The sequence below is a fragment of the Rhinatrema bivittatum genome, chromosome 3 (assembly GCF_901001135.1).
Source record: "Rhinatrema bivittatum chromosome 3, aRhiBiv1.1, whole genome shotgun sequence".
In the NCBI taxonomy this organism is placed as follows: domain Eukaryota; kingdom Metazoa; phylum Chordata; class Amphibia; order Gymnophiona; family Rhinatrematidae; genus Rhinatrema; species Rhinatrema bivittatum.
In genome coordinates this window covers 426,511,125-426,531,828 of record NC_042617.1, presented here as the reverse complement: position 1 = coordinate 426,531,828, position 20,704 = coordinate 426,511,125, and the positions used below count along the sequence as shown (strand labels likewise).

The following is a 20,704-nucleotide window of genomic DNA, read 5'->3' as shown; positions in this document are numbered from 1 at the left end:
TCAACTCAGCCTGTTTGCCATCACATTCTTTGTTCCAGCCAGGTACATGGCTCGGAGCACCATACCCCGTGACAGAGACCAAGACCAGATCTGAACTGCTTCTTAGCACTGGAGGAATGACCTCGTACTTCCCTGTTTGTTGATGTACCACATTACCACTTGGTTGTCGGTCTGGATCATAACCACTTTGTTGATCAGCCAATCCCTGAATGCCCAGAGTGCATACTGGATCACAAGGAGTCCCAGGAGGTTGATCTGACACTGTGCTTCCTTGGCAGACTATAAGCCCTGGGTCGGAGCTCCTCCATATGGGCACCCCACACCAGGTTGGACACATCTGTAATGAGCACAATCTGCGTAGGAGGATTTTGAAAGGGCACTCCCTGCTCCAAATTTGCAAGACTCTCCCACCAAGACAAGGAGTCCTGGAGAGGCGGAGTAATGTGGATGCAGGCACGGAGGTCCTGGGTGGCTTGCTGCCAGTGGGACCGCAAAGTCCATTGAGTTCTGCGCATATGCAAGCAAGCCAAGGGAGTGACATGGATGGTCGCGGCCATGTGTCCCAAGAGTTGCAACATTTGGTGAGCCTAAATCTGCTACCTTTGTTGACCACTTCTACAATGGACACCAACGTGAGTGCCTGATCTCAGGGAAGGTACGCTCGGGCTTGAGTCATGCCCAACAAGGCACCAATGAAGTTCAACTGAGATGATGGGTCGAACTGGGACTTTGGGTAGTTGATGATAAACCCCAGAGACTCTAACATCCGAATGGTAAAGAGGAGAGACCATACCCCTCCTTCTTGGGTGGGGCTTTTGACCAGCCAATCGTCCAGGTAGGGAAATACCTGCACTCCCAACCTGCAGAGGTACACATCCACTATAGCCAGGCACTTGGTGAAGATACATGAGGCTGAAGCTAGGCCGAATGGCAGGACCCTGTACTGAAAGTGCTGCCCACCCACCCAGAGGCAGTTCTATAATGAGGCAGGGTTGCCACCTCAAAATCTTGCTGCCTGAAGCAACCGCCTCACCTTCATGCAGGCAAATTCTGGCAGCAGGACTGGCGGCACGGAGCAGCAACATGCTGGCTGGGTTTCCACTCCCTGCCAGCAAAAGAAAGGTCCCGGCATCCCACGGTGGTGCGGAATTGTAATGTGCTAGCAGGGTTTCCACTCTCTGCCAGCAAAAGATAGGTCCCGGCATCCCACTGCAGCATGGCATTTGGACGTGCTGGGAGGGTTTCTCCCTGCCAGCAAAGGATAGGTCCTGGCATCCCACGGTGGCGCGGCATTGTGACATGCTGGCAAGGTTTCTCTCTGCCAGCAAAAGAAAGGTCCTGCGGCGGTGCTAGCATAGGTGAAAGAGTGCAGCATGGCTGAGAGACAGCAGGCAGTGCGGTGGCTGCAGCCCAGAATCCCAGGGATCGAGGTGGGATATGTGTGTGTATGAGAGTGTGGTGGAGGTGGTATATGTATGTATGAAAGAGTGGTGGGGTGGTGGGGATGTGTGTGTATATGAGAGGATGGTGGGGGGGGGGGTGTATGAGAGGGTAGTGGGTGTGTGTGTGTATGAAAGGGTGGTTGGGTGGTGGGTGTGTTTATATGTATGAGAGGGTGGTGGGTAATCTGTGTATGTGTATATGAAAGGGTGGTGGGGATGGGGTGTGTGTGTGTAAGAGAGGGTAGTGGAAGTGAGGTATGTATATGTATGGGTGTGTATGAGAGGATTTTTCTGTTTGTATATGAGTATTTGTGTGTGTGCGTGTGTGAGAGTACCTATACAATATGTGTATGAAAGAGGTTAAAGTTTGTGCAGCTTCCTCCAATCTACGACAATCTCAGGTGGACTGGAAATCTAAAGTTTTCAGGTATGGAGAGTGGGGGACGTTTTTGTTTATCCTTGTTAGTTTTAATTATTGGATGTGCTGTATCTGCTGTTTTGAAATATTTTATTAGTGTTTGTTTTATTTTAAACATTTTTATGTGTGTTTTTAATTGGCTGAATGTATTAGCAGACTTGACACTCTTTTTATTGGTAGGTTTAATATTTTATATTTCTTGATTGTGTTTGCATTGCTTATGGAGTTTGGCTTTTGTGATTTCCAGTTCAGTTTTTGTCTGCACGTTTCAATTTATATTTTATGGTCTCTTTATTCTGTATTTGGTGAGAGTCTATCTCTGTTCTGCTTGTGTGACTGAGGCTTTAGGTGTTCTGCTAGCATGTAGTTTCTGTGTAGGGATTTACAACTATCTGTTTTCCTAATAGGAAGTGTATTAGAATTTAGGGCTTGAATCAATATTTGCAGTATGGCTTTTTCATAAGTTGAGTGCTGGCAGTTATGATATGGAAGGCTTACTATATTGGAATTGTAGTTCAGTTTATTCCTGGATTTCTGTGGGCCAAGTCCACACCCAGTGCACTTTACCATAGGCCTAATACCAAATGGGTACCAGTATTAGGGTATCAGTAAACTGCCTTGATTATTATGAAAAAGGTATTTTATTAAGCCTATTAAACTATTATTATTGAAAGTGTGTGCTGGGGGGGGGCGGGATTTGCAATGTATGCCTACATAATATATATGTTGTTGTAAGTGATATTTTTACTTCAGAAGATTGTACTTTGAATGTCTATTTTCCATATGCAATTTTCTTTTTTAGGTTGGAGAAGTTAAGAAGGTTAATTAAATTTTCTTTTTTAGGTTGGTTTTTTTTTTAGGTTTTTTTTTTTTTTTAGGTTGGTTTTTTTTTAGGTTTTTTAAGTTTTTTTAGGTTTAGTTAAGAAGGTTAATTAAATTTTCTTTTTTAGGTTGGAGAAGTTAAGAAGGTTTTTTAGGTTGGAGAAGTTAAGAAGTTAATACAAATCCACACTATACCAGTACAAATCCCTCACTTCAAAATCAAAAAAAGACTATTATGCTTCTAAGATTCACAACCTGGTCTTTGACGCCAAAGCCCTCTTCGCTTATGTCTCCAGCCTCACTCAAACCATTCCGCGAGAAATCCCCGGCAACATGGCACAACCCAAAGCGGAAGAACTCGCTCAGTTTTTCCAAGATAAAATCACCAATCTCCTAACACAACTGCCTTACAATACAGCCGACCTCCAGACATATCAACAACCTGCCCACAAAAACGTCAGCTTAAACACCTTTGAACCCGTCTCTTCCACGGAAATACAAACCATCCTGAGAAGAATGAAACCTTCGTCTCATCCTGCAGACCACATCCCCTCCAAACTACTTCTATCTGTTCCAGACACAATAGCCACCTCATTGAAAAATATCATCAACTGCTCTCTAGCCCAAGGAACCTTCCCAGATGATCTCAAAATGGCCTCAATCTCACCGCTCCTAAAGAAACCTAACCTAGACCCGAAGGACACTAACAATTTCCGCCCCATAGCTAACCTCCCATTCATCGCCAAGATCATGGAAAAACTAGTGAACTCTCAACTCTCAGATTTCATCGAAGACAACAATCTTCTCTTCACCCCACAACACGGCTTCCGAAAAAATCGAGGCACAGAATCCCTCCTCACCTCGCTGACAGACCATATCTTACTGGGCCTCGACAAAGGAAACTCTTTCCTATTGATCTTGTTAGACCTATCCGCAGCGTTCGACACTGTCAACCATGCCATCCTCCTAAACCAGTTGTCGTCCATAGGAATCTGCGGCACCGTCCTATCTTGGTTCAAAACCTTTCTCAATAACAGAGGTTACAAAGTTAAACTCCAAAACAAAGAATCCTCAAGATTTGACTCGACCATAGGAGTCCCACAAGGTTCTTCATTATCTCCGACTCTATTCAATATTTACCTGCTTCCTCTCTGCCAACTTCTCACTGACCTCAATCTAAAGTACTTCCTATACGCAGATGATATTCAAATCATCATCCCCATCAAAGACTCATACTCTAAAACTCTTGACTACTGGGAATCATGCCACCAAAAAATCAAACAACTACTCAACAGCCTTCACCTCATCTTAAATTCCTCCAAGACAGAAATCCTACTCATCTCTCCTGAGAACAATACACCTAACATTGCTCTTCCTACCAACCTACATACCACACAAGTTAGAGACTTAGGAGTGTTATTGGACAACCGGCTAAACTTCAAGGCACACATCAACAAAACAACCAAAGACTGCTTCTTTAAACTCCAGGTTTTGAAAAGGATAAGACCTCTCTTCCATGCTCAAGACTTCAGAACGATCATCCAGGCAGTCATTTTTTCAAAATTAGACTATTGCAATTCCCTATTGCTAGGTCTGCCTTCTTCCTATTCCAAACCATTACAGATGGTGCAAAATTCAGCAGCCCGACTACTAACAGGCACAAGAAAAAGAGACCACATAGCACCCATCCTGAAAGAGCTACATTGGCTACCCGTATACTTCCGAATCATGTACAAAGCCATATGTATCATTTTCAAAACTATACATCAATGCACTTCCCTCGATCTTCAATTCCCTCTCCAAGTATACAACTCGACAAGACCTACCAGAGATGTTTATAGAGGCACACTCCAAGTTCCCCCTGCGAAATCGACTAGACACATTACCCTAAGAGATCGCGCCACCTCCACAGCTGGCCCCCTTCTGTGGAATTCCTTACCCACAGATCTCAGACTAGAACCCTGCCTCCTAACTTTTAGGAAAAGACTTAAGACTTGGTTATTCAAGCAAGCTTTCCCAGACACAATTTAATGACACAATCCAAGGACACAATCCAAGGACTCCTCTAAAACATCCAGCCATTAATCATGCCATTTACACATAACTTGTAATTTGACTTGTATATCGTTTAACCATTTTATTCTTTCCTATTTCTTCCTCTTCACCAAGTTTTGCTACCCTTGTTAATTGTAACTGTACCTTTGGTCACCTCAGTTCTAGTTTGATATATTTAATGCACTCCCGTTTCATGTAAACCAGCAAGATATGTTCTCATGATTGCCGGTATATAAAAACCTTAAATAAATAAATAAAATAAATAAAGACATTTTAAAATGGGAAAGAATACAAAAATTTTAATTATGTGGGGAGGGAAGGGAAGGGGGAATGAAAGGCTACAGGGTTTCTCTAAGACTTCTAATACCCTTGTATCAGCCCTAAGAGAGAGTGTGTCAAACACACACAGACTCCCACCATTCACCAACCTCTCACACCCCCAGGGGGCAGATTCTGGAGAAGGGTGGGAGGCAGGCAATAGGGAATGGAGTTCTATTTCTAGACCCAGGGGGTGGGATGTCCAAAGACTGCCCCACCCCATTAAACATTTCTCTGGCACCCCCTTATGCGGATGCCGAAGATTGAGAACAAAAAAATATCAGGCCCAAAAACTGAGTGGTTAGAGCAGTGGGCTGCAAAGAGGGAAGCCAGGATTCAAATCCTATTGCCATTCCTTGTGACCTTGGACAAGTCACTTCACCCTTCACTGCCTTCCCCCTGCCCTGGCCGTCAAAGATTTCACTTCCACCGGGCCATGGAGGAGCACCATTTCATCCTTCGCCTCAGGTAGCAGATTGCCTTGAGCTGCCCCTGTGCCCACCACAAACCGGAGATACTCCCTGTGACCATGGAAGATCTCAATGTGGGTGTAGGCATCTTTTAGATCAAGGGAGCAAAGCCAATCTCCTCTGCGTAGGAGGGGAAAGAGCCATTGAGCCCATTTCAGCGAAATGGGCTCAATGGCTCTGGCCACTAAGAGGGCGGCGAGCTCTGCCACCAGTAATTCCTGATGCAGTGACTGACCCCAAGAGGGGCACATGGGAGCATCCGGAGGGACACCTAGGAAGTTCAGCCTATACCCTCGGTGAACGATGGAGAGAACCCACTGGTCCGAGGTAATACTGAGCTAACGATCCAGGAAGAACCATAGCCAATCTCAGATCAGATGGCCATGCGGCAAGGGTACAGGTAGTTGGCTTATGCTCTCTCTCAGCCAGTCAAAAACCTTGTTGCTGGGCTTGCCTGGGACGCAGGCTGAGGCCTGGGGGCCCACTGCTATTTAGGGTGGGCTATAGAACTCACCCACTGGGACCAGATATGAGAAGCGGGAGGGTAGCATTTCCTCTGGTGGTAGAAGGGCCTCCTCGGGCCATGATGCGAGAACTTCCTAGTCGAGAACAGTAGGTCCGATGTACTGGCCGAGAGATGCTGCAGGGTCTCATAATGAGTCTTTAACTGAGCCACAGCATCCCTTACTTTGTCACCAAAGACGTTTTCACCAGAACACGGCAGGTACACAAGCCTCTCCTGCACCTCTGGTCAGAGATTTGAGGCCTAACCAGACCATCCGGCAGGCACCAATTTCCGCAACCGCTACCCTCACCACCATCTCAAAAGCATCATAGGTGAACCTCTTCTCATGCTTGCAACATTCAAGACCCTGCTGGACGACTGCTGAAAAAGCATCCTGCTGCTGCTGGGGCAGGTGCTCAGTCAGTTCCTGAATCTGCTTCCAGAGATTCTGAGAATACTGCTTCATATAAAGCTGGTAGGAGACAATATAGGCAATCAGCATGGCCTCCTGAAACATAAAATCAACAAATAAATAAATAAACACCTTCCTATCCAACACATCCAGTACCCTGTGTTCCCACCCTGAAGGAGCGGAGGTATGGGTGCAAAAGCACTTGGCCTTCTTAAGGGCAGACTCCACCACAACTGATGGTGTAGCAGTTGACACGTCTCAAACCCTGTAATATGCTGTACTAAGTATACTGCATTGGCCTTCCTGTTCACTGGAGGCATGGAGATGGGGTGTTCCCAAATCCTAAGGAGCAACACCTTGAAAATCTCATGGATGGGAACAGCCACCACTTCCTTTGGAACATCCACAAATTGGAGAACCTCCAGCATCTTGTGTCTGGCATCCTCCTCCATGAAAAGCTAGAACAGGATGGCTTCAGCCATAGCCTGCACAAAACCAGCAAAGGTTAAGTCCTCAGGCAGGGACCAACGCTGTTCCTCCGGAGGGGATGGGTCCGAGGGGAGATCACCAGAGTCATCCGAAGAAGAGTCAAAAGTATCATCCCCCATGGGTTATCAGGGGCATCATCTTCACTAAGATCACCCGGAGACACCCATAAGGAGGGTCTTGCCAGACCCAGCAGCTTGGGCACCGTGGGCACTGAGGGCATGGAGGGCTCCAAAGGACCTAGAACTGGACCAGGCAATGCTAGCCTTGGAATCAAGAGTCTTGATGGCCTCTCCGGCCTCAAAGGCCCTTCCTCCTCAAAGGATCCCAGAATTGGGATAGTATCCGGAGAAGACACCAGTGGCCATAGGGGCATCGACGGCACCCTGGACACCGGCAACAGCTGTGTGGGGAGAATGCTAAGAAGAATATTGAGGCGATCCAGCAGTGGCGCCAACATTGAAGGTGCAGGCACCGGCACCGGTGGAGGCACCGATGGGGCAGGCGGCTCAGTGCCCTGAAGGGCTCGAACAACTGCCATCTGCACCATTCACTCCAACTCCTCCTTGAAGACTGCTGATGACAAGACAGCCTGAGGAGGAGGAAGCATAGCCAAATCTCCCTCGGAGCACCGAGGGATATTGGTGCATGACACCAGAATCAGTGGGGAATGCCCCGACCCCAGCATTGATGGAGGGTGATACCTCCTTGCCACGGGGTCACTTTAGGAGCTGGTGCCAACCTGAGCCCGGCACTGTGTGAGGATGGAGAAAGGTGATGATGCTTCCTGGGCTTCCCAAGGTGCTTGACCCAGTCTTTCCGCAAAGCAGAGGGAGAAGGAGACAATCCAGAGGTCCTCAAGTGAGAGGAGACCAATGAAGGCTGATCCTCAGCACCCTCTCCACTGGTGGCCCTGGTGGACACAGAGGGATCATGTCCATCTGTTCCCCTCGGCCATTCAGCATCAATGCCCCCAACCTGATGTCGAGGGTTTGGACTTCTTGGACCCGAACAGCTTCTCCATTTTGTCTAATTGGGCGCACCGGCCCTTAGAGGTTATTTGGTTACAAAAACAACACCCCAGAACTTCATGTGATGCCCCCAGGCAAAGGATACATACCTTGTGCGGATCCATAAGTATCATAGTCTGAGGTCACTGGGGACTAGAAATGTGTTTCGGTTTTTTTTGGCTCATGGTTCGGTTTGGATCCCCCGCAGGTAATTATGTTTTTTCTGTGGTTCAGGGTTTTTTTTTTTCATGGTTCCCAAATTTTGTGTTAGTGCAAGTTAGTGTGCACTAATATTTTAAAGTTAGTGCACGCTAATTCCCATTAGCGCGAACTAATACAAAATACAAATTTTTCCGAAATTTTGGAAAACATTTCTTTCGTTTTTGAGCGCTCCCAAACCATGATGAATTAGACAATTTTGTTCAAATTGCCTAATTCATTTAAAACAAACGCACATCTCTACTGGGGCACCAATGAAAAACTGATGACACCATGTGGAAAAACTAGCCGGCGAGCAGTTAATGACCATCGACCCCCGAAGGGCACTGCTACTGGGAATCGACCGCACAGAAGGTAAAAACGTACCTCGTCGCCAGCTAACTAGATATCAGGAAGAATAGAGAGGGACCAGATGCTGAAAAAAATGTATTCCGAAAGAAAAAGAACACGAGCTCCACAACTGCAAGATGACAGGTTCACGGAAAAGAAGAGACTGAAGAGGAACCCCCGCATGGACGCATGGATAGTGGCATGCTGGGCATCCTCAGTGGGCCAATCAAAGGTTTCTAGAAACTTTGATATAAGTTTTCTGTGCCGGACTCCATCTGATGAAGTCACCCCATGTTTGTCCTAGGAGAAACAATTTGACTATATTACCCTCAGAAGACTTCCCATGTGGATGGCACCTTCCTTAGTGGCCGATGCAATATAAAGCGTGGAAAGCGGGCGCTGAAAAGTCAGCGCCCGCTTTCCTAATGAGCGCATGGCACCCGCAAGGGGGTGCCATGCAATACCAAAATTAGAGGGTCACGCTAGCAAGGAGGCGCTAGGGTCGCTTGTGCGACCTTGGCACCTCCTTGCTAACGCGACCGGTCTGCCAAATTATTTTTTTTAAATATTTTTTACTTAATGGTTCCCAAATTTTTTACTTCAGCTATTAATGCCTGCTCCAGGCAGGCGTTAATAGCTGATAAATGTGCATCTGAGACACACGTTTATTTTTTTGCATGCCGAGTGAATGAGTAATAGCCTCATTTACATGCATTTGCATTTGCATGTGATGAGTGCTATTACATTCACTCCACATCCAATGCAGGTTAAATAGGCGCTAATCCCCCTATTGCATTAGGGGGTGGATTAGCACCTATTTAACCCGTGTCAGGGTGCGGATTATACAGTGCGCTCAGTTAAGTGCACTGTATTGCATCGGCCCCTTTGAGGGCAGATTTCCCGCTGCTCTTCAAGTCATAGAGAAAACTGGATTTGTGCAGATTGAAAACCTGATGTTTTTCCCACATAAGAACTATGCTAAAATAATGATGTGCAAAAACCTTCCAGACCTCACAAATCCTAGCTTGGGGTACATTTATATGAAGGTTAACTACCTAACCCATTTATCTGTTCAGTGTAATACTGTACTGTACTGGAATACTACATTCCAGAGGATTGCCTGAATCTAGTGCTTATATTAGCTGGAGTTTCTTTGGAATTCTTTAATCATAAAGTAAATCCTGTACTGAATACAATGCACGTTATTTGCCAAGATGCTTTACACGTACATGTTTGATGCTCAGCTAAGACCATCTAAATGATGTGGAAGTACAACTTAAGCGATTGCTTATTTAAAGATCAGACTCTGAAAAAGAATTTTCCCACAGGGTATCAGGCAATAGGGATGTGAATCGTTTTTTGACGATTTAAAATATCATCCGATATTTTTTAAATCATCAAAAATCGTTAAAGTGTGCAATACAATAGAAATTCCCCCGATTTATCGTGAAAAATCGTTAATCGGGTCTGTGTCCACTAACAGGAGTTATTTGGGGGGGGAGGGCGGGAAAACCGGCACACCAAAACAACCCCTAAACCCACCCCGACCCTTTAAAACTAATCCCTTATCTTCCCCCACCCTCCTAACCCCCCCAAAAACATTTTAAAATCACCTGGTGGTCCAGTGGAAGCCCTGGGACCGATTGCCCCCTCTCGGGCCGTCGGCTGCCACTAATAAAAATGGCGCCGATGGCCCGATAAAAAAAAAAACCCACCCCGACCCTTTAAAACTGACCCCTTAGCCTCCCCCACCCTCCCGACCCCCCCCCCCAAAACGTTTTAAAATTACCTGGTGGTCCAGTGGGGACGCCGGGAGCGATCTCCCGCTCTTGGGCCATCAGTTGCCACTAATAAAAATGGTGCCGATGGCCCTTTGCCCTTACCATGTGACAGGGTATCCGTGCCATTGGCCGGCACCTGTCACATGGTAGGAGCACTGGATGGCCGGCGCCATCTTTCAAAATCCTTATCTTTAAAGATAAGGGGTAAAGCTAGCGCGTCGAAAACGCGCGTCCAACCCCCCCGAAACTAATTAGTTATTCCCATGTGATTCACTAACGTGCTGTCCTGTGCGTGCGATTCAGTATGCTAATTAGGCCCAGCGGTAAAACCAGGTAAAAGGAAGCGTTAGGGACACTAGCGCGTCCCTAGCGCCTCCTTTTGGACCGGAGCGGTGGCTGTCAGCGGGTTTGACAGCCGTCGCTCAATTTTGCCGGCGTTGGTTCTCCAGCCCACTGACAGCCACGGGCTCGGAAACTGGATGCCAGCAAAATTGAGTGTCCGGTTTTCGACCCGACAGCCGCGGGCCGACTTTAAATTTTTTATTCTTTTTTTTTTACTTTTGGAAAGTTTTGGGACCTCCGACAATATCACCATGATATTAAGTCAGAGGGTGCACAGAAAAGCAGTTTTTACTGCTTTTCTGTGCACTTTCCCGGTGCCCTAAGAAATTAGCGCCGACCTTTGGGTAGGCGCTAATTTCTGAAAGAAAATGTGCGGCTTGGCTGCACATTTTGTTTTCTGAATCGCGTGGGAATACCTAATAGGGCCATCAACATGCATTTGCATGTTGCGGGCGCTATTAGCTTCGGGGGATTGGACGCGCATTTTCGGCCCCTTGCTGAATAAGGGGTAAGGGAAAACACGCGTCCAATGGCGAGTTAACAGTGCGCTCCGTCGCAGCGCACTGTACTGTATCGGCCCGTAAGAAAGTAAAATGTGCAGCCAAGCCTCGAGCTATTGACGGTAATGAGTTCGGCACTCATTAGCATCTGTAGCAAACTTTCTTGAGAAATATTTTGCACGTTGCCATGGTCAGGAACGTCATGCTTTCCCGTTCATGTCAATATGCAATACAGACCTGGGAAAGCGGTGCTTCGCACACACTGGCTCATGGCGTTAAAGGGGCCGAGCAGCCCATTTGAAGCCCGCCTCCCTCCAGATGTCCATGTGAATACCTCCATTGGTCAAACCCAGAGTACTTCGAGGCACATAAATGTATTAAAAAATGTCCCTGAAGTAGCCCTGCCCCCTTAAATCCTTAAATGTAAATACCTTACATTTCCATTGGGGGGCCACTGTATTGCTCCCCACCACCTCCTTTGTCTGCCTAGGGTGGTATTTAGGTGCAGGAGCTATCCCCATCTGCAAGGGAGCTCATGGGGTTAACCAACACCATTTTGAAAGCTAGCACTGACAGGATAGGAGCAAATGTGGATCACTCTTTCCATCAGAAGGTTACCCCTTTGATGGGGTAAGATTTCAGTGGAACAGGGATGGGGGAGCTCTAAATGGAAATTTAGATGTATTTTGGGGAACAAGGGAGTGGGGCTTCCTATGTGATATTTTTTTATACACTTATGGTCCATGAGGGGTAGTCCACCTGATCCCCAAGGAATTTATGATTCATGTAGGGGTGTTGGCTTCACGTAGATCATGCAGGCCCTTTAACACTGTGAGCTGTTGCGTACAAAACACCACTCCCCAGGCCGACAGCTAAACTAACAACTTAGATTGCATGCCCTCGGGGGATAGGGAAATACCTGCAGTAGCTGAATGCAATCTGTTTTGAAGTGTCAAAAAGTGGAATATAAATCAAATAAATAAATAAATAATGCTCATTCAGGTGTTATCCTTTTTGTGAAGACGGGCCTGCAAAGAATTGTTGGCATAGCTATTTTTTCCAAAGTTCCACATTAATGAGCTGCTTTGCATGATTTTTCATTGTAGCAATTCATTAATAAGGAGATTTGAATACATTTATGTGCGAAGCGGTCCACATGTGAAAGTTTACTGTTGTGAAGCCAGCTATGGCTAAAGTTTTTCACAAAAAGGGACTTACCTTGAAAAATAGCATAAAACATCACATTTTTAGCATTTTTGCATATATCTGAGCATTTTGTGCTAAATTTTATGCAAAGCCCCCTTTATGCGAAAAACCAGTTAAGTACCTCAGTTTCTAAATATATTGATTTAATAGAGGATCCTCAGTTGATAAGAACTGAAGCGAAAGCCATGGCATTGTAACACGTAGCAAGCTGGCCAGACTAGATGCACCTTACTGTCCTTATCTGCCATTATCCTCTGTGTTTCTTTTATCATATAAATTTCATTTTATACAAACATGTGGAAAATAATAAATGATAAATCATTTCTGTTTAATTGGGATGGAACCAAACTGACATTCTACCTGGGATGCCAGAGCATCTCAATACCATCCAGTGTATTTATTTGATTTAAAAAAAAAAGTATATTCTGAACCTCAGACGTTAAAATGCCTGATTACATTCGCTTTCATACGAATTCAGCTCTGACCTATTTATATCATTTTCTAGGATGAAAAGAAGGTTCCCCCTCCAGTACCAAAGAAGCCCCCAAAAGGGAAACTCCCCATTACAAGAGAAAGGTCTCTAGACCTACCTGATAGGCAACGCCAAGAGGCCAGAAGACGGCTAATGGCTGCAAAGAGAGCTGCATCCTTTCGGCAGAACTCCACCACAGAGCGTGCAGACAGCATCGAGATATATATCCCAGAGGCGCAGACCAGGCTCTAAAGACAGGAGGTCTCAGCTGGTCCTTTTTAAACAAAAAAAAACACACACGCTTGTACAGTTTGTCACTCATCTGGTAATTTTGGTCTCATTCTCTCTCCACTGAATATGCCCTTGCTGTTGTGTTCTTCATGCCCTAAGCTCAGTGGAATGCTTCTGGTTTCCTCAGAGTTTGTAGAGCTCATTCTAAGAACTACTTCTTTTTGTATTTAGTGTCTGACCTACGATCAGCGACACTGGATAGGGATTGTTGAGACTCGACATCCAATAAGTTCTCAGAGGACAACAAGAAACACCTCTGGAGATGTAACCCAGCTCAGTTTTTTGGTTATTTATATTTTTATAAATCGTGTGACAATTAGGAATAAGAATAACAGACTCAATGGGTGCATCTCGCCATTCACTAGAGGCATTAGCTATTCCAAGTAGAAGGTGCTACAAACTTGACGTGCAGAAAAGGAAGAACCCATTGGTTTCTCTGACCTCCAGTTTCTTTTCCTTGAATCCAGCTAGAACGCTGCCCCATGCACTCTCTGCCATGCTACTTACCTTTGTTCCTGCAAAAGAATTTGAGGTCTCGCATGCCATGTCAAGTCTACGGATCTGAATAGAAATCACCAGTCAGTGAAATTCCAGTGCATTTCTCAGAAACTTAGAAGAATACAAGTCTGTTTCCTTTGAGAATATCCATTGACGAAATGTTTGCTGGAAATACACAAAAAAAAAATGCATGTGTAATCTCAATGCAAGAGGGCTCGAGAAATGGGAGAAAGGATAACGGATGCCTTAAAAAGTCAGATTTTCTGTAGCAAGACGTGTAAAACAAAAAAGTTATACTTACTCCTAATAGAACATTTATTTCTGGGTTTTCTACATTTTAGTTCATCCTACATGTGCAATTTATTTTCAGCCATTCCTTTGTTTTAAGGGTTATAACTATTATACATATTGTTTAAAACTCATGCAATGCTGTATCAGTTCAGTTATTAGGGTATCCTTGACAAAAAATGAATGTTTGCTTGTTTAAAATACCAGTTGTGATATTGTAATTGGTTTAAGAATTATGAATGTAAGTGGTAAGTATATCTTAGTTTAAATGGTTATTTTAAGGTATAGTAAAGGTGAAATGTGGTTTAACATTTGTATTTTTTTCAGAGATCTTTTTCCTATGCACTATCAGCTAAGGGAAGAATAGCATACTTGCTAGTATCAGACTTGGAATGATTTAAGGCTTAGCAAGACACAGAATGCCAAAATAATGTTATTTCAAACTACTGATTAACTTCTGGGGGAAAATAAAAGAAGGGACCAGTGCACTCCAATCCAAAGGCCTTAAACGTTTTTTTTAAATCAGTTTAGATGACCCCCAATCCCCACCAGTTGACCATTTTAGCAGATCTTAAAACTTTTCTGAGGAAGATAACTAAGGGTCTGATTTACTAAGCCTTTTGTTTTCTCCTGCACAACGAGTGAGGAATAAAGCCTTAGGCTCTACATTGTGCTCAGAGACCCAGCTGTGAGTAGTCTGATTATCCTGGAAGTATGAGGCAGGTGTTTCCATCCAACACCTTTTATTTACTTAATTTAATGAAGGGGCCATGTGCGAAAGATCTACCTAATTGTGCTCCAGCACTTCTAGTTCTTCACCTTGATGAGCACTTTAAATATCCATGGAGCGTATCCTGCAACCTGCTGTATCATTCAGAAACCCCCCTGCAAAGTGCGTACTCATGGGGTTTGCACTAATAATCAAAGAAAATCTATGGGCCTTGGGAGAAAGGAAACATAAAAGATTTGTGCCTGTTTCTTCTGGGGTTGTTTTTTCCCAGGCAAAACACTGCCCGCAGGTTTGAAACGTTTTGTTTTTGGTTTTTTTTGTCTCCCCAACCTAACCCTCGAGATCATCCCTGCAGCATGCGAGCAAAGGTTTGTGTGTTGTGGAACAATGCACACACTTTTACCCGCAGACAGGCGGGACCATTTCCAGCGGTAAAACCCACAGAAATGATTGAAGATTACCCTCCCTGTGCCAGAGGTTACAGTTTTCTATCATATTTCTTAAATTACATGTCAAATTCTATTAATTTGGGGGGAGGGGGGGAATAAAATCATGATTTCAATAAATTTAACCCCCAACTTCTGCTTTGAGGCACAGCTCTGTACCACTCCATGTCCGCTGCACACCTTACACAGCCTTAAGCTATATTTGGAAGCAAAAAAAAAATTTAAATTAAATACAAGGAATGTATAGACTTCAAAATCGATGCAAAAATCCATCCTTAAAATGATGTTGCATACATTGCAACACAGACTAAGGTACTGGAAAAGCATTTTCCAAGAAAAGACCTGGAACCTGGCTAACGTATAACTTTCATGCTGCTTATGTGTACTCTTTTGAATACATATGCATTTGCTGGTGATGGCACTTTAGTCTGAAAAAGTCATGTTTTATTACTGGTTGAGCTGCTAATTAGACATTCTTATAGAGCCAAGGGAGGGAGGAATCTCGTCTAAATGTAGGAAATCCAAAATAGACTTACTGATACAGAGTATGGCAGCTGATACAGTTCACCTAATGTCCTGGAACCTTAAAGTTGAAAAATTGAATGCAGCCATTTAGCAGAACTTTGATAACTCATTTTACAGCATTTTCTCGAACCCATTCATAAAGATGTTAATTTGACATTGAATGTTAAGAGATTTTTGGTATCCTAATTCTTCTGTTCGGTTGCTAAACCAGTCAAAATGCAGGCTGTCAACACATCAAATGCTACTAAATTTGACAGTGTTCATGTATTTAATATGATATCTTAAATATTCTTCTTCGGATACATACAGTTCTTACTAGTTCCTCGTCTGGTCCAAAGAAAAATATTTATCAATATATCAGATGCCTGCTGCTAATGATAAAATGTTATCGGTGCACATTATGTTTTTTAAGTGCAATATATTCCAGATCTTGCATAGATAACACTGTATCAATGAAGGCAGAAAAAGAAGCCATGTTTATTTATGTATTGTATATTTAATTAGCTAAAAAATAAAAAAAAAACGTTTATAATACTTGTGTTGCAAATCAATCACATTGACGCAGTCTAAATCACTGCCTCAAGATGTGGATACTTGATTAGCCTCTGATAAGGTCATGCCACACAGCTCTTTCAGCCCACAAAAATAACAATCAATAACGGTTTCAAGCAAGCATTCAATACTAGCACAGAACAGGAAAGGAGGTGCTGAAGCACTGTAGGAAAGAATCCAGTAACTTATAATATCACATGGACATAACAGGAAAGCTAAGATCAATTAAACATTCAATGCAAATGAATGAGCTCCTCATACCCTCCCAGGTACAACATGATCTTCTCTAACTATTCTTATCAAGCTCAGTCTGGACAGAGGCATCATTGTAGGTGTCCAAGCAAAATTCTTAGGAAACGTTAGGGACTTGCATGCCCCTAAAAGTCACTCTGTGGGACCCAATCTATTTTTCTGGATTGGGCCTAGAGAGTTGTATTCCCTGTGATTGTAAAGTACTTTCTATAGTCTTGAACACGTGCTCAGGCTGCCTGCGGGATGATCTGTAAATGGAGGGAACACTCCAAGAGAATTCTGTTTGCTCTCCATAGAACACAAGTATAATAAACATGCCTCCTGCATTTAAGTAAAAAAAAAAAAAAAAAAAATAGCCCATCATGCCTAAGAACTAGACTTGTGTGTACATTTTATTTATGTGAAGCTTGTTTCCATGTGTAGTGTCTTTAAGTTAATGAACATTTGAGGATACCTTTTTTTCCCCAAGAGAATGACAAAAAAGCATTTTTAGTTGTCAGTAAACTTTATAAATAGAACTGAAATTCAAAGATGCTTAGGAAAGAATCAAAGTATTTGTCTATATACTATTATTATACTTCAGAAAAATTAGAGTAGTTAACAAGATAAGAAGTAGACCATCTATTTGAGCCTTTATTTATTCTGTATTTTAGAGTTCTCAGGTGCAGTAAATTTTACTTACATAAGTTAATAGAAGCTACATCAGTTAATAGAAGAGATATGAAATCTCTTATGATATAAGAAACATAATCTTAACATGCAATACAAAACTGACCAGATCAAGGAATAGTCTAGTGGTTAGAGCAGTGGGCTGTAAGCTAGGGTTCAAATCCTGCTCCCTCTCCTTATGACTTTGGGCAGGTCACTTCACCCTCCATTGCCTCAAATACAAACCTAGGGCCGGATTTACTAAGCAATTTTCCCATATACACAAAATGGCAGTTACTTTGAATCGGGCGCACATGTGTGCTCGTTTGCCGGCTCGTGCCCAAGGATGCAGCCGTTTTATAACATACACATATATATATATATGTGTGCATGGTATAAAATGAGCTGTACACCAGCACATGTGTGCGCAATGTTAAGTAGGCACACGCCTATGCATGCAAATGCCACTTCTACCAAATAAGTGGGGGGGATTTTAGTAGCCACGCAGGCCAATGCAATTATCAGTTTTCTCAGTTCGGCCAGATAAGAGATAGGACTTCCTAAGCCCCAAATTAAATAGCCTCTCTTTTACCTTGTTAACCCCGACCTTTAAAACCCTGCTCACGTGCTCGTTTCATTGAGAAATCCAGGAACACCTATGCCCCACCCAGGCCATGCCCACGCCCTGCCCCTTTTTAAAAAAAAAAATTTTATTGGCGTACATCCACGCATTCTCGGATGGCTTTTAAAATCCGCTCGGCACGCACTGGCCTGACCTGTGTGCGCATTTCCCGCTTTTGGCGCAAGCAGGGGTTTTAAAATGCACTCGAATGTGAGAAAAGCCTTAGTAAATCAGACCCTTAGATTGTAAGCCCTCTTGGGATAAATACCTACAGCACCTGAATGTAATCTGCTTTGAAGTACCTGAAAAGCAGAATATAAATTAAATAAATCAAACAGCACCGCTTGATGACACTTATACCATGAAAGAGAGAATTTTTTAACGCCTGCAGATTTGTATCCGTTTCCTTTGATTTCCCCTTGCTCTTGTACAGAGGGCTAGTCCATTGGCAAGTCACTGTTCTACAGCAGAACTCCACATGGAATACAAAGCAGGGGGTGTGCCAGACCGTCAGGAATTCTGATTGACCGAGTGTCCTTGGACGCTTTGTGAAATGAAATAGAGTCCTAGAGCAAGAGCAATTTATCAAAGTTCAGTGTGTTCCTTCCCTAGGAGATACTTTCCAGATAACAGCAATGAAATGCCAGGCACTTGCACTATAAAACTAGAGACAAAACCAAGGCTTGAGGCTTTTTTTTCTTTTTTTAACAAAAAGTAAATGCTAAATCAAACTTGTTCTGTAAGCAGAAAACTACTATCTTGTCACTAACTGATGGCCCTGTGCTATTTTTTTTATTAGACAGTATTAGAAACCTTAGCAAATCTAGTCAGGCTTCATAAAATTATAGTTTCTTATGCTCTTTTGTGAAAACACTGTGGCTGAGTTTCTATTTGTGTTCAGTTTTCTTTCTGATTAGCAATAAATAAAGGGCAGTCATCTAATGATATGATTGACTGACACAAACAGAGCCCTATCCAGTAAGCATTTTCCCACATATACGAAATGGGAAAAATCCTGTAGTAAATAGGCCCATATAAGACTATGCTGTTATGCTTTTTAACTCAGGCTGAGTGTTAGGACAATCCATTTGACCCCTGGAATGTTCTGATGAGCACTGAAAGGTTTCTTCCTTCTAAGCCTTTCACATAAATGACCAACAGCATTCAGCAACTTGTAAAAGTGACATTTCAGCACCAGCAGGGACATTCTAACAGAGATGAGCTACAGGGTAGAGGGTGAGAAGGATTTATTTGTTGCTTTTTGCTGCTACTATAGTTTTATTTTGTGTGTGCGCCCTGCAGATTGACTAATCCCTGACAAAGAAAAGTCTTTTTGAGAAGTGACAGTCCAAGAAATATCTAAAATTCAGAAGGTATTCTAGCATTCTGATAAAATATTGACAGCATTCAGAAAAAGGTTAATACAGTCTTTCTTGGGCTTTTTTGAGGGAAATATTTATTCTAATATGCCTTTTTCCAGCGGCACAGCTGATACATGGAAGCGTGGCAGGGACAACAGTCCCGTCACCAGCAAAACCTGGGTGAGCCCTTTACTTAGAGAGAGAATAGGTTAGAGTAGAGGGAGGTTCCATTCCAGTGCAGCTCTTCCCTTTGAAGAGTCTGGAATGGCCATCCCTCTGGAAGTCTATTTAGGAGCTCTCCTGAGTGAGCTTGAGAGGTAGTCCCTTTAGGTTTTCAAAGAGTAGAGAGGCGTAGAGATGTTTAGCATTTGTTGTTTTGCAGGCCCAGTCAGTAAAAGCAGGCTAGCCCAGCCCGTGGGTCCTGACCAGGGTCAGGAGGGTTTTCCTTCCAGTCTACTCACAAGCTGGTTGGGTTGTTTTTGAGATTTTTCATGGTAGGAGCCTTGTGAGACACCTGGGCCTTTCTTGGGCACAGGGATTGGAAAACTCTGTGTCTGGGACGCCCAGGGATAGGGAAGATCTGCCCTCTGTACCCTTAATGAGGAAAGGGGTGACAGTGACCCTCTGCAAGGAGCAACTCTGGAAGTTTGGGGGAAAGAGTTTTGTTACAAGATCCAGGAGGAAGGTTTTGGCTGCCCCATCCTTCCAGCTAGAAGCAAGAGAACTGCTTGTTTCAAAGAGGGTCCTTTCCATCTAGGATCCAGAGACTGTGTAAGATCAAGGAGATCCTGAAGATCTGCTAACCATGAGAAAAGGAAAGTAACATCACTGGAGACACCCATCCGGTGTTCAACCCCCAAGGAGAGAAAGAGAGGATTTACTCTCTGTGCCATAGACTTTGCTATTTTTATCAGCTTGGAAGGGGTTTTGTCCATCCTAAAGACCCTGCCCATCTGGGAGCTCCACTTCACTTTAAACAAAGAGAGTGGATATTTTCCCTGCCCTGATATATAAGTGAGTCCTGCACAGACAGAGGGAAGAGACTGTAAAGGAACTGAAGAGAGACTTCTGTGGTGCTGCAGTCTGAGTTGTGAGTCATTCATCATCAGTGTTTAACAGTAAAGACTTTTATTTTGGACACTACCAAAGCAACTCCAGAATATTTATTTTGCATTCACTGAACCCACATAAAGAAACAGACATCCTCCCCAGGAGAAACACAAGGAAATGTGTAAAGAAACCACTCCTGTCACATTGGGGCCTGAAAGGACTCCTTTCTTCCCCCAGTCAAAAGAATCCACACCTTGGGAAGTGTTATGAATCCAGATAGGATTGTGGACCCTTGGCTCGAGGCGGAGTTAGTGCAACCTGAGAGGGAGAACCCCCGCAGGTCTCCACCATCGGAGAGATGCAGGGGCCAGCTGGAGCTTCGACACTACCAACCCACATTCCCCATGGGTTGAGCCCTTGGGTGCCAGGGCCGGCTGGACTTAGGTGGGCCCCTGGGATGACGGGAGGCAAGAAGGTGAGCATCAGGAGGTGAAGCGGAACCCGGACTGGAGCAGAAGGAGAAGAGCAGAGAATACCATCATCCAATTCCAAACAGAGGCAGCGGAGAGAAGGCCGGAGAATCCGATCTGAGGTCAGGGCTGCCGGAGGGAGACAAGACTAGAGCCGGTCCAAGATCAGGAAGCCAGAAGATT

The 20,704-nt window shown here is 44.1% G+C and overlaps 1 protein-coding gene across 1 annotated transcript in view; it reads left to right on the top strand.

Annotated features, from left to right (window-relative positions):
- The window catches only part of DLGAP2 (DLG associated protein 2), a 511,962-nt gene extending 498,775 nt beyond the window's left edge, over positions 1 to 13,187 (top strand). The window contains exon 10 of the mRNA XM_029595762.1: positions 12,822 to 13,187. Within this exon, the coding sequence (XP_029451622.1) occupies positions 12,822 to 13,040 (219 nt within the window). The 3' untranslated portion in view covers positions 13,041 to 13,187. The remainder of the gene's footprint in view (positions 1 to 12,821) is intronic.
- The last annotated feature ends 7,517 nt before the right edge of the window (positions 13,188 to 20,704 follow it).